General features: G+C 39.2%; 1 protein-coding gene across 2 annotated transcripts in view; it reads right to left on the bottom strand.

Annotated features, from left to right (window-relative positions):
* Positions 1 to 1,069: 1,069 nt before the first annotated feature.
* Positions 1,070 to 13,384, bottom strand: part of slc6a2 (solute carrier family 6 member 2) — a 38,865-nt gene continuing 26,550 nt past the window's right edge. For both annotated transcript variants that reach the window (XM_074610471.1, XM_074610462.1), the window contains exons 8-15: positions 11,784 to 11,908; positions 11,460 to 11,572; positions 9,208 to 9,336; positions 8,262 to 8,361; positions 7,075 to 7,175; positions 5,637 to 5,804; positions 3,987 to 4,058; positions 1,070 to 3,062 (exon numbers count right to left, since the gene is read on the bottom strand). In XM_074610471.1, coding sequence (XP_074466572.1) covers positions 3,039 to 3,062; positions 3,987 to 4,058; positions 5,637 to 5,804; positions 7,075 to 7,175; positions 8,262 to 8,361; positions 9,208 to 9,336; positions 11,460 to 11,572; positions 11,784 to 11,908 — 832 coding nt within the window. In that variant the 3' untranslated portion in view covers positions 1,070 to 3,038. The remainder of the gene's footprint in view (positions 3,063 to 3,986; positions 4,059 to 5,636; positions 5,805 to 7,074; positions 7,176 to 8,261; positions 8,362 to 9,207; positions 9,337 to 11,459; positions 11,573 to 11,783; positions 11,909 to 13,384) is intronic.

Raw genomic sequence — 13,384 nt, 5'->3', positions numbered from 1 at the left:
GGCGTAGCTTAAGTACGGAAGTTGTGTGACAATAAATCAATGTTGACTTCTGGTTTTATACAGGATTAAAACAGCGGTCTCCTGAGTGAAAGTCCAGTGTTCTTTGACCCATAAATCCACCCTTACCTCCTCCCTATGTGGCGTTTGTCGCTTTATACTCCCTGGTTCACGATTACGTGGATTACATACGAATTGATTTTGTGGGATATATACAAATTACAGTGGATTACTTTTCGTAGGTATAATATACAGACGGTGTATGAGAACAGCCTGAACCACTGCGCCACCATGCCAGCACTCAGCTGGGTGAAGTTAGAGAGAACTGAACTTGACTGACTGAGATGGGACCTTAGACTTCTCAGCCCTACCTTATGTACAGTTGATGGAGTGCTTGTTGGGTGGTGAAATGGTTAGAGTGGCATCTACAAAAGAATTCCATTGGCTTAAAATAGTTCTGGGTAATCTCTGGCTTTTCCCCTAAGTTTTGTTGGGTAAGATCCAGGTTATTCACGACTCTGCACAGAGGCCAAAGCCAGGTCATGTCCCCCAATAACTTGGTACAAATGCTCTGACTTCAGACAGCTTAAAAGCTTCCTGGTCAATGTACAGTATGTGCCAACAATATCTCTGAAATAATTTCTTGACGTAGTATTACATTAAAACATTTTGTGTGTCCCAGTTGCCCCTACTTATGCTTGCAAGTGAACTTTTTGATTAGTTTTCTCTCCGGATAAGTGTTGTCAAAACAGACGTGTGTTGCATATCATTACTAGAATAATGTACAGTATCTGCAGTATTGCTTTTTGGAAATCGTTTCTTCAAGAGTAATTGATGTGTGTGGAAACCTGGCTCATGAACAATAGTAGCTTAGCCAGCAAAGGCTCAACGAATGGACAATGAAGTGACATTGAGTGGTACAGCAGGCTAACAAAGGGAGAGTGAGTGGAAAGGCACAGTCAGCCACTATGGGAAGCCCTCAGTCAGCAGTAAAACCAAACAGAGTTGGACAAGAGAGACCCATACCTGAAAGTAACTGATGCTAAATCAGAGCACATGGTCTTCAAGTGTGTGTAGATGAAATTCTTTATTATCATAGTGTGAACACTTCAGACTTCTTCATAGATAGTTGTCACTCACTCACGTTCAACAGGACATTGGTATTGTACACAGTATTTTTGTAAACATAGTCCAGGAAAGCCATGGTTTTTTTTTATTCACATTCCCATGTGAAAAAGTAGCCCAGGGTTACACTGAAGAACATTTTTTTCTAAATAGTTCATTTTAGCTATACATCAAACAACATGTTATGACTGTGGACATTTACGCTTAAAATACTTTACATTCACGTTTTGTTATAAACAATTTGATAAATACAAGATTATACATAACAAAAGAATATATTTATATATTTTTTTATATCTTCTTATATATTCCACATGTATTTGATTTTTTTCCTTTGTGGCTTCATTCCTTTCAGAAAGGCTCTGTTATGATTCATGGTTAAAACTCAATTTAATTCCAATAAATAAACTAGAAGGCAAAGGCCAATCCGTTCCAAAATTTAATGGGTTCTTTTTTGGCCCGTGCTACACCCTTTCACCAAGTTTCATGAAAATCAAGCAAGTAGTTTTTCTGTAATCCTGCTGACAAACAGACAAACAAACCAACAAACCGAACCGAAAACAAAACCTCCTTGGCGGAGGTAAAAAGAGAAACTGATTACGATAGTCAAAAACATTCCTAAAGGAACATATTGGCACTTCTATGGTGATGAAAATTTGGAACATCACAAGATATGTGTCAAATGAAAACATTAGTCATCATAGATTTAAGTTAATATACAGTGCAGTGAAAGAGGCATCTGGCAAATGTCATCCCTCCATGTACTTTACACTAACAGCATACCGTATGGTTGGCAACAAAATCCCATTACACACACACACACATTCTCTCTCTATGTCTCTTTGGAGGAAAAGCCACATATATTCCTCAGAAGAACTGAACAGACAACATTTTGTAAAGTAAAAGTCTCACAACAATATTACAAAACTATTTGCAACAGTTACGCCATTTGTTTTGCTGAATTTTTCACCTTCAGTAAGCAGCCAGGCACTGACCAGGTTCAGACTTAGTTTTTCTTTGAGATTAAGGCCTGGTTGGGAGTCTGGCCTTTCAAAGAATAAGAGGTGAACAAAGCCTGCCTCAGTTCTTTAAAGCTTTGGAGTGATGTATCCATTATTCCCTTTTCTGTAACAGAATGTGACATGAAAGCATTATATCAGGCCTAAAATCCTCATTAAGGAGGTTGACTTTGACGCACTGTTGACCACCAGCTGTTTGACTTGAGTGTCAAAGGACTGGGTCAAATCGAGAGATTGACATCCACAAACTGTGGCTTGATTTGGTGGGTTCCTGAGTCAACACAGTTTACTTCATTTCTTCTTGTACGGAGTGTAAGAAACATGGAGTGTCTCGCTTGATAAGGCACTGAAACAGATAAGCCATTATACCAACAGAACGGCAAGAACAGAGCCTTTTTTCCAATATCAATGTAATAATAAATAATCATATGTCTAAAAAAAAGTTTAAAAATTTCAATATTTGGGTCCCCTGTACAGTAATACACAGGATAATGGGATTGTTTTGGTTTTGATTTTAGTTTCTGTCCCTTCCAGGAGATAATAGTCACATCACAAACTATATAAAACCATAACTAAAGTTATGATTGATTAATGTAGTATATAAAAAACATAACAATGTCAAAGGGCAAATAACAGTACATTGCCCCCATGGGGTGCCCCTCCCTTATGAGTTGAAGCTGTTGAATGGTTTCAAGATGTTAACAGGCATTACTCTGAAATCAAAGTGCTTGACGCTACTGTTGACAACAAAGGCGTTGGGTGATAAATGTACGGGGAGAAGAGGCAGGTTGCTGAGAGAGGTTGGAGCCTGTTGCTCTCCTTGTCTGTCCGACCACTGGTGGCACACAGGAACTCCAAACACCAGATGTGAGGATGGATGAGGGAATTCTGGGTACATCAGATGGCCAACCAATGCTTGAGCTGAAAAACAAAAGAAAGTCTTGGGTCTGTTTTGCGACTCAATGTCCAATGTATTTTATTCCATTTTAAATGCATTGGTTGACATTTCTGTTCTTGCTTACTCACTGATGCCGGCATTTCTGCTTGCTAATAATGTCATTTACAGTAATCGTTATACCTCATTTGTTGTTTTTGTAAGCCACTCAATCCTACCAAGAAGTCCCGGCAGACGTGTACGTATACTTTTTGTCATATCTCACAAGTGCTTTATTCTATCATTCCAATTTCTCATGACTTTGTCAATCAATTTGTTTTCTAATGACTTCATATAACTGTTTACTTTAGTGCTTTTTAAAAAAATACCAATGTATTGGGATCCCCTAGTCAAAAGCACCCAATTCATCCTATGTAATTTTAATAGATTGAACTATTTATTGAGTTAATGTTTACCATGGATCCTAATTTAAAGTATCACACCCTATCAGGGGGGTAGGGGCACTCTGTCATTTTGAAGGAGACAGACACAGATGCAGCAGACACAAATTCCCTCATGTGCTCTGTCTATTTTTATTTTACAAAATATACAAATTAACTGTAACCTTCCCAAAATAATAAAAATGTCAATTTTTTCTTCAGATGACATTAATTACATTACTAATGAAGTGAGAAGAAATAAGTTAACAGTAGTTAATTCTTGGGTCTTCAGGGATCCCAGTCGGTAGTCCTTGTATGTTAAATGTGTTGGTAGGATGAGGGTTAAAGAGCCTACACCCCAAAGTCTCATCCATATTTTTTGCCTACTTTTCAAAATGTTAATTTTGATACATTAGCAATGGTCAGTGCACAAGTCAATTCACAAACAATTCAATGGGTTCAAATCCAGATTAATTGTAGCCATTTAGCCAGTTCAAATTAACACTGTTAATGAAAAGCATTTGCCCTTACTGTGAACTGCCGTATATTTCCCTCAGCCACCAAATGATGTTCATGTTCTGGAGTGATGCAATAGGCTATCCTCTGCAAGAAAAAGCAATTACAACACATCATTCTCAGCACTTCTAACAAAACAGGTGTATCCTCTTTGAGGCATACACAAACCACACTTGCCACACACATCTTCTACCCTCTGCATATTCTTGGAGGAGCCAAAGTGTCCATGTACTACTTGAGATTAAAGAAGGAATGCAATTGAATCTAACATCAGACATTAGTAACAGTCATAATGGAAGTTATCTCTGACAAAATATGCCAATTCTTTTTGGAACCTGTGAGGTACCCTTATCAAGAACTTCAGAGATGTTTATTCTGGTTATTATGAGGAGGAGAAAGCCAAAACTTGATACGCGGTGACAGGAGTTATCGGAAAGAACGTGTGTCCTGAGAACCTGCGAAGAATCTTAAACCCTGAGTACCAATGGGAAATGCCAATGGGATGTGATAATTGTTACAGAAGAGTGAAGCTGACACTGGTTGACTGCTGAGGGATGAAAATAGCTCTCCGGTGCTTTGATGATTGTTATCATAAACTCTCGATGCTTTGAAGCAATCATTTCATCCAACAGTGTTCTCACGGAGCCACCGTCATCAAGTTGAGAGCGGAAAGTTCATTACTAAATCAGATTATTTTCAAGTTTTGTTTCAAAGAAGAACATATGTATGCCCTTTAGTCACAATTGTACTGTTTATCAGTACACTGCGTGTGAGATCCCATCTTGTTTGAACTATATATGTCAGCAGAAACTGTTCTAAGTGCTAGTGTCTTTCAAAAGAGTTTTAACCATTTCCCCTCCTCTTCACTTCTTTGTCTTTCGGCTTCTCCCGTTAGGGGTTGTCACAGCGGATCATCTGAGATCTGATATTTTATGATCCGCACATTTGATTTGGCAAAGGTTTTACACCGGATGCCCTTCCTGATGCAACCCCCCTATTCACAGCTCACGGGGGGATACATGTTTTGGTGGTGGGAGGAAACCGGAGTAACCGGAGAAAAACCCACGCGAACACAGGGAAAACATGCAAGTCAGGGTATAACTATTTAATATCTACTAAACATGTCTAGTTTATAATATCTTTTTCACCCTGTGTGACAAACCTGTCTTATAAATAATAATAATAATAATAATGCATTTTATGTAATGTGTGTAGCCAATAGACAGAATCAGACTGACTTGCCAGTTTTAAAAGGTGTGTGTTTAAGAAGGGATTTGAAGGTTGAGAGAGTCAATATTGTGAATGTCTTGTGGTAGAGCGTTCCAACAGCTGAAGGCTCTTGACCCCATGGTAGTCAAGCAGGCAGATGGTATGGTGAGTTGGATAGCAGAAGAGGATGTGAGAGTATGGGAAGGTGTGTAGATATGAAGAAGTTCAGAAAGATACAAAGAGACTAGGTTGTGAAGGGCCTTAAAAGTGAGAAGCATAATCTTGAAATTATACAGTATTTAACAGGGAGCCAATGAAGTTGCTGAAGAACAGGAGTAATGTGGGAATGTGGGTAATGGGCAGCTGAATTATGGTCCAATAAAGTTTATGAAGACAATTGAGCGGAAGATCAGACAGGATAGAACTACAATAGTCAATACATACATACATACTGACCTGTTTGAATGTTCCTTTTACGCTCAAGAATTTATATATGGCATAGCCGGGGACAAACATCATGGAGGACATGGCCACGCCCCAGCCAACTACGTTGGCCCAGTGAGGGAAGACGTAGTCATCATACTTCAGGCCTGACGATGTCACAGTACTGGCTATTACAACAAACTGTGATAGAGAGAAGGGAAAACAGAGAAACAGACACATAAGGAGTGTTACATCTATGTATTAGTGCTGCTTGTAATGTTCGACATCTCTTCATTGATATAATTGCAGTGCACATCCATGGATGCTACAAGAAAAGGATTGGATGAGGTGGATTATAATTGGTGGGGTGTGGTGTTATATCATTATTTTCTCAATCCCATTACTCATCTCCGATGTTACTAGCACAATGGTGCATGATGCAAACGCTCACATAACAGAGAGGGCACATGTAATTGTTGCACTCCATTAAGTTGGCAATTTTCGTCACGGATTTGTACTCTTTTAGAGTACAAAAGCGTGTTTATTGGGGCAGTACCCTACATACCAAAATATATCTGTAAATTATTGTAATTATTACGTCCACCAAGGAGGTTATATTTTTGGTTCCATTTGTTGGTTTGTTTGTCGGCAGGATTATGGGAAAACTACTGGCCCGATTTTCATGAAACTTGGCGGAAGGGTGTAGCGTGGCCCGAGGAAGAACTCATACAATTTTGAAGAGGCCTTGGCGGAGGTCTACGATCTCCGAGTGCCCTTCTAGTTTATTTTTGCATTTGTCCCTTTTACTCACAATGTGGAATGACCAATTCTCCTGCATTGCAGTCCTTGTTACAACAAACTTCTTCTGTTGTCCAGGGGAGGGTGTAGACAGCGTTATGTATTAGAGGAAGTACATGATCGTCTACACCCTCGCCTGCACAGCAGTGGACATAGCCATGTGCTTCCTCTAATGCACATGGAGAAGAACTCGCCAGGAGGCGTACTGAGGTTCAAACTGTCCTCCATGATCCCACCTTCCCTCTGGGTATAAGCCAGAAGCCCCACTGTTGCACCCTGTGGTGAATGGTTAATGCTTTTTCCTGTGTACTTGTAAGTACTTTAGCTGTTGATGCTAATAGGGATTAAATTCTGATTCTATGTTACATCACTGTGGCACTGACACGCAAACATTGCATATTTACTGCATGCTGGATTGATTGATCCCTTCGTGCAGCCTTTGTGAATGACAGTTACTGGAAGAAATCAACCATTATACTACTTTTATTTTTGACCCTTAAAACAGCCTGCAGGCATTTGTGAATGACAGCCACTGGAAGACATATTGTTGATTCTTCAAACATTTTTAGTTGATTTATCTGTTGAATTTGGACTTTGGGTCAAGGATCAGATATTATCTCTGTTAAGGAAAACCAACCAATGGAAATACTTCAGTGTGTTTTATCCCTCTCACCAGCAGAAAGATCGGGCTCACAAATTTCCAACACAGCCTCCAGTAGAGACCTGGCTTGAAGCCCATCATTCGCTCGATATCTTCGCTGAAGCGGTCAACACCTGGAGCGAGGACGAAAAGTTACAGAGCAAAGGTTAATGTGGCGAGTCAAGATGCATCATTCAATCAGTGTAGGCTACAGCAGGTTCTTTGACAACAAAGGTGTAGGCTGTGTTACGTTCCCTCCTACTGTCCAGTGAGACTGCATACTTGGCGTAGACAGTTGTCTGACCTGGGCCTTCCGACCTTGAGCTGACATAACACATCACCCATATCCACATTTTGTATTTTGCACAATTTGAAATTATTTTTTCTTCATTTTTTTCTTTCTGTATTTTTACCTTCCCTTTTCTAACTAAGGGTTTACAGATGGTGACGAGATATACTAAGCTGGGTAGGTTAGATAGGCCTGCTGCTGAGTCTTTCCGCATGCAATCTCATGACTTTTGCGTTGTCTTTTATTTTTCTGCATAATTTTGTCTTGTGGTTGATCTTACTCATCCCTGTCCTGTAGGCCTACTGCATACTGTATGTGAAAGTACACAGAGATAAAGCAGACAGGCTCTAACATTGATCACAACTTGTTGATTGTTCCAGAAGAGTGACACTACAGCCCAGTCACACAACCTTTTGTGAAATAGTCACAAAATTGAATGTAATGATTTGTGTACATAGACACGAATTTAAATTTTTTTTGTGATGGTCAGCGTGAAATCAATTTGTATGTAATCCAAGTAATTGTGAACCGGTAAGTGTAGAAAGGTTAATGCACTGTAGGCAAGAGGTCGGGGTGGATGGTTGGGTCAAAAAACAGGATACCGGTGTTCGTGTTCCATGTGAAACCATAAACCAACGTTGATTTATTTGTCACGTAACTTACGTACATAAGTTTCTGCACTTCCGGATTTATTTTAACCCAAACTATGATCTTTTCCTAAAGCTAACTCAGTAGTTTTATTTTGAAAAGACTGGAGCATAAATTGAATGGTGCGTCACATGTTGCTGGACATTCGTAGGAAATACGTTGTTCAAAGTCGTGCTGAGTGAAAAAAGGGAAATTTGTGTATATGTATAGGAATCACATAGATTCAATTTCGTGACTATTTCACAAACTGCCGTGCGACTCTATCGGACACTGAGTTTCATACCATAAAACCATGACACTCCAATGGCCTCGATCAACACGGCAAACAGTATAGAAGTCCCAGCTGCATACTTGTCTAACAGGGTCAGCACGTAGATCCCACCCTACAGAAAGGGAAAAAAGCAGAGAAAGTTTAGTTAATAGCGCGTTGTATATAAATCTTAACCTTTGAAGAGAAGTGGACCCTTGTGTGCAATGAATAAGCAATGGCCTCTCAGAGTTAATAGTGTATGCTTGTTTTGCCATTTGAGGAGCCGTTGAAGAATTGATGTGTGAGCATAAGCAAGCCTCACATGTACAAAGAGGGGACTTTGTGTGCGTTAGATATTCTGTACAATACATCTTTGATTTGTATCCAGAGTGGTACAATTTGTATATTGTGCCACAGAACTCGCATGGAAAAACATCATTCACCACACAATAATTTCATTTATTTTGTTAAAGGGAGATGAACCATGTGAATCACCAACATAATACCTTTCTGTATTTTTGTAATCGCTAAGCATTTATCCTTGGTGCTGATGCCATGTGAATGAATAGGGACTATAGAGAAAATTAAACATTTGATTCCTGGATGCAGTTTTAATTAAATTGTAATTTGTCATCAGCATGTCATGCAATAGCGTTTTATCATGTCTTTGAAAGGGTTCAGTGATATTTTTCCGACAACATTACACCATGTGACTGGGCAGCGATCACATGCAGTTTAAAGCTCTCATTTACCAGGTTTTGACACAACGCCATCCCTACTGTGGTATACCACCAGATTGAAATATTTTTTGCTGTGAGAGAGACAATTATTTAGTGTAGGTTGTTGTACAGTATTTGCGCATGGCTGAAAAGAATACAAAGCTAGATTTTGAAAGACAAAGTGAAACATGACATCAGCAGACATTATGTTGAAAGTGGTACAAGTGTAAATGTATGGCACTTTGAAACCTGATACTGACATTAGTAATGCAGGCGAGGGCAACCAGAAAGGTTCCAAAGGCTGTGGCGAAGGTGAAGACCTTCCTGTTTCTCTTGAGGAACTTATAGTCGTCTGACAGGCCTGTGAGGACCGCCTCCATACCGCCCATCTGGTGGACACAAACAGAAAGACATGAGACTCAGAAATGTCTACACCTAAACCCAAGTGAGTGGTTTTGTTGGCTCAACCCAAATGTGGACGTTACCGTAGCTTTTTGCATGGCGTATAAATGACATTCGAAAAGCCTAAAAATGCATCCTCATGACACGCACAATGTCCACATAATGTCTTGCTATATTTACGCCTTCTCGTAAGAACGGGTTGCAGATTGGGATTGGTAAATGTAACTTTTTACAGTGGTAGCAATGTAGTTATCCATATCCACCAAAATTGAATTGTGTCATTTTGCATTTACAACATCATATGTCCATTAACAGGGTGGTAGGTATTGCCTTCTATTTTGACAGAGTTGAATATCAGGGCTGGAAATGTGTCTTTTGTCCTTCCTCAGCAGAACAATAAAGTAAAGGCATAAAAATAGAACACGATACAATAAAATACACATACCGAGTACATTACAGTAGTAACACTGACATGGTCTTCATCTGACCTACTTGATAAATGATTGAGAGGATAAGTTAATTACTTGTGGACATTTGCTGACCGATAAGAGGGAATTAAAGTATCATTTGTTTATTTAGTGCGTGAGTGAGTCACTGGTTAGATGTCTTGTTAAATTACAGCTGGCTTTTGAAATGTCAATGAAAGAAGTTTTTGTTGCCGCAGAGCGTTTAGTGACTTTAATGCAGCTGGCCGCACTGAAACATAATTTACTCTACATTACTTTACTCTTATTACTTAAAATCTACAACTTGACCACACCATCAGTCAGTTTTACACACCACAGATGTGCTCATTGGTATTTTAGATGGCTACTGCCAACGGTTCAATCTGTGTATTGAATAAAACTTATGGAGTCATAAAGTCAGCCTGGATTATTTATCATTTAACAGTACTTATTTGTTAAATTAACAGCGTATTTTAGTGAATCTGAGCTGTATTTATAAAGGTTGCCACCAGGGAAAGTATGAAAAAAGGGAAAAACAGAAAATCACTAAACATTTGTTTAGTCGACTTGAGTTAGAAGACATCCTACTGTGTCTCCTCCATGTCATACCAGACTAATTGTGCTATGGGGAAAACAAACGGCACAGTTTCTCAGATGAACTTGCGCACTGAGTAGTGCAGTGACCATTATGTTCCAATAAATGTCAGGTTTAATGTGCAACTCAGTGAAGAAAGCCTTCCAACGTGATCCTTGGATATCATTTCTATCCTAAAGGGGTCTCAGTGTACACTGTCTGCTCTGTTCTGTACCTGCACAGTAAAGAGAGCACTGTTTTTCTTAGCACTGGGTCAAACAAGGGGAAATCCATGGCTCGCTTAAGATGAAGAACTTTTTCCAAAGAAATGTTATCAGTGTCTGTATCTTTCGTACAGGCTGAAGCACTATGTAAACCTATTCAAGCACTATATGAATTAGGGACCCACCAATTTATCGGTATCGGACGATTTTCGTCTTGTTGACTGCAATCGGCCTATCAGCAAATAAGATGGCATTCACCGACGGCGTACGGTGTTGTATTGCATTTGTTGTTGTTAGCTGCTGATTCAATTACATTTATGTTCAACAAAATGTTTTTGTTGGGCTATGTAAGTACTTAAAAATAAATTCCTCTCATTGAGTATGTAGTATACACAGGCCTAAGGGGCTTAAGTAGTTATTTTTCATATGAACAAAGGTTATATTAAAGCTTGTTTCATAAATTTGTATTTCATTTGTGCTCATTGATGATATGAATGAAGTGCTGAATGACTTTAAGAGTGAAGACAGTTCAGTTATTTTTTTATAGTGAAGACGTCTGTTTCACTGGCACCAGAGGGGAAATAAATAACAACAAAATAAACAACAACAAAACATTGGTATCGGCCATCCGTTATCGTTCAAATTGATCTTTTAAGCATCAGTATCGGTGCATAATTTTGCAGTCGATGCATCCCTTGTGTGTATGCATGGATTTCATCAGTAATATTCACCACTCAACTTACGTCTTATTTATGTATTTGTCTTTTTATACATGTTCTACCCGCTAAGTTTTGAAACTGCTAAAAATATTTCTACTTCTGTTCTATAGAGTTCTATAGTTCTATAGAGTGATCATTGTGACTCACCGAGCTGTCAATGCCAAGAGTCAGCAACATGATGAAGAACACAATAGCCCAAAATGTTGAGCCAGGCAGTGTCGAAATAGCCTCAGGGTAGATGATGAACACCAATCCTGCCCCTGTACATACACACACAGAAACATGAATGCACACACAAAAAGTTATGACTTTCGTAAACGTTTGTGCAAATTTGCACGACCAAATATTGTATCACTTATTTCATATCAAGTGAGAAAAAAAGATACTAAGTAGACACAGAATCACAGCAGTATACAGTATTAAGCCAGTCAGTGATGGTGTAATGCAGGATTCTTGGACAGCAGCACTTACCCTCTGTTGCCACATCCTCTATATTCACCCCATGTTTGTAAGCCATGTATCCAAGCACAGAGAAGATGGCAAACCCTGAGAAGAAACTGGTGATGCAGTTCACAGTGCTGGTCAAGAGAGCATCCCTAGAGAGAGAAAACAACAAATTCAAAAGAAAGTTGAGTTTCAAACTGTCGAACCGTGAAGGTCCGCGTTACCAATCTTTTACATTTGTGTTGGCTAAGGAGTCACCAACTTTATTTTTTAACAGGGATTAACTGTCTCTTGTTAAAAGAAACATTAAGCCAGTGTCATTCTTTTTAACTGAACATGTAAAGTAAAAATGGGGCCATGTGTTACTTGATATCTTTCAAGTTTTCCATGGGTTGATCTACCAAACGCTGTGTTTTTTAGAGGGGATATTCAGGTTAATGAGAAGCTTTTGTTCTCTGCTCCTGTTGGTGGTTTGATCGGTAATTAGTGTGCTTTTCTGTGGCCACTAACCTGCGGTTGTCTGACAAACTGAATAAGGTCAACTTGACCACGGCCACCTCCTGGGCTGAGGGAGCAGGAATCTCTCAATGAAGCATTTTCTTCCCACTGATTTCCCCTCAGATTTGTCTAATTCTTTCTTGTACTGTGTGCAGGCTGTGATAGAACCTTTTTATTCAGTCCTACTCCTCAGTGTGGTTGCACACAAACACACAGGTGCTGCTTAACATCACAGAAGCCTGTGCCTCACTTAAACCAATCCACTGAATATGACAAAGGAATACATTAATTACAGACAAGTTATTGTTGAGGCAAAATAGTAAAGTAAGAAGGAATTTGTGTCCATATTACAACTGGAAGCTGTCCAGTTCAAGCACAAGGCTCTGGCAATGTTATTTTAACAAAAAATATTCAAATGAGCTTTCAATACTATTTCAAGATATTTTAATTGAAAGGTCCAGTGTGTAGGATCTGGTGGCATCTAGCAGTGAGGTTGCAGATTGAAACCAACTGAAGCCTCTCCCATGTGCCAAGCATGTAGAAGAACTTTGATGGCTGACGCGCAAATGTGAATGGCCCTTTCTAGAGCCACTTGTTGTAAAAGTAGCGTAGGTCATTTGGAGCAGAGTCAGTGCGTAGAGTGTGTGTGTATGAGGGAACTGAGTGGTGAAGCAAGAGAGAGAGAGAGAGCGGCGGCGACAAGAGCGAGTTACGTTATCGACTCTGGCCCAAGCCGTTCTGGGCTACTGTAGAAACATGGCGGTGCAACATGGCGGACTCTGTGGAGAGGACCCGCTCCCTATGTAGATATAAACGGCTCATTCTAAGGTATCGAAAACATGACTCTTATTTTCAGGTGATTATACACTAAAGAAATTATACTTCTTAATATTATATTCATTTATGCCAATAGATCCCCTTAATTATTACACACTGTTCCTTTAAGTATGATCTCCTGATTATTTAGATTTTTTTTTATATATATATATATATTAGTTTTTATTTTAGAAAACTCACTTTAGTAAAAAAAAAAAAAATCTCAAGTAAAATATTGTAGCGATAAACCAGACGGGCATTTCAAATTTTGAGTCTGTCAGGACACTTTTTAAAAGCAGGCATTTAACAGAATT

Source organism: Sebastes fasciatus, chromosome 2 (assembly GCF_043250625.1).
Source record: "Sebastes fasciatus isolate fSebFas1 chromosome 2, fSebFas1.pri, whole genome shotgun sequence".
NCBI lineage: Eukaryota > Metazoa > Chordata > Actinopteri > Perciformes > Sebastidae > Sebastes > Sebastes fasciatus.
Note: the sequence above shows the minus strand (reverse complement) of the source record. Positions and strands in the feature narration are given on the sequence as shown.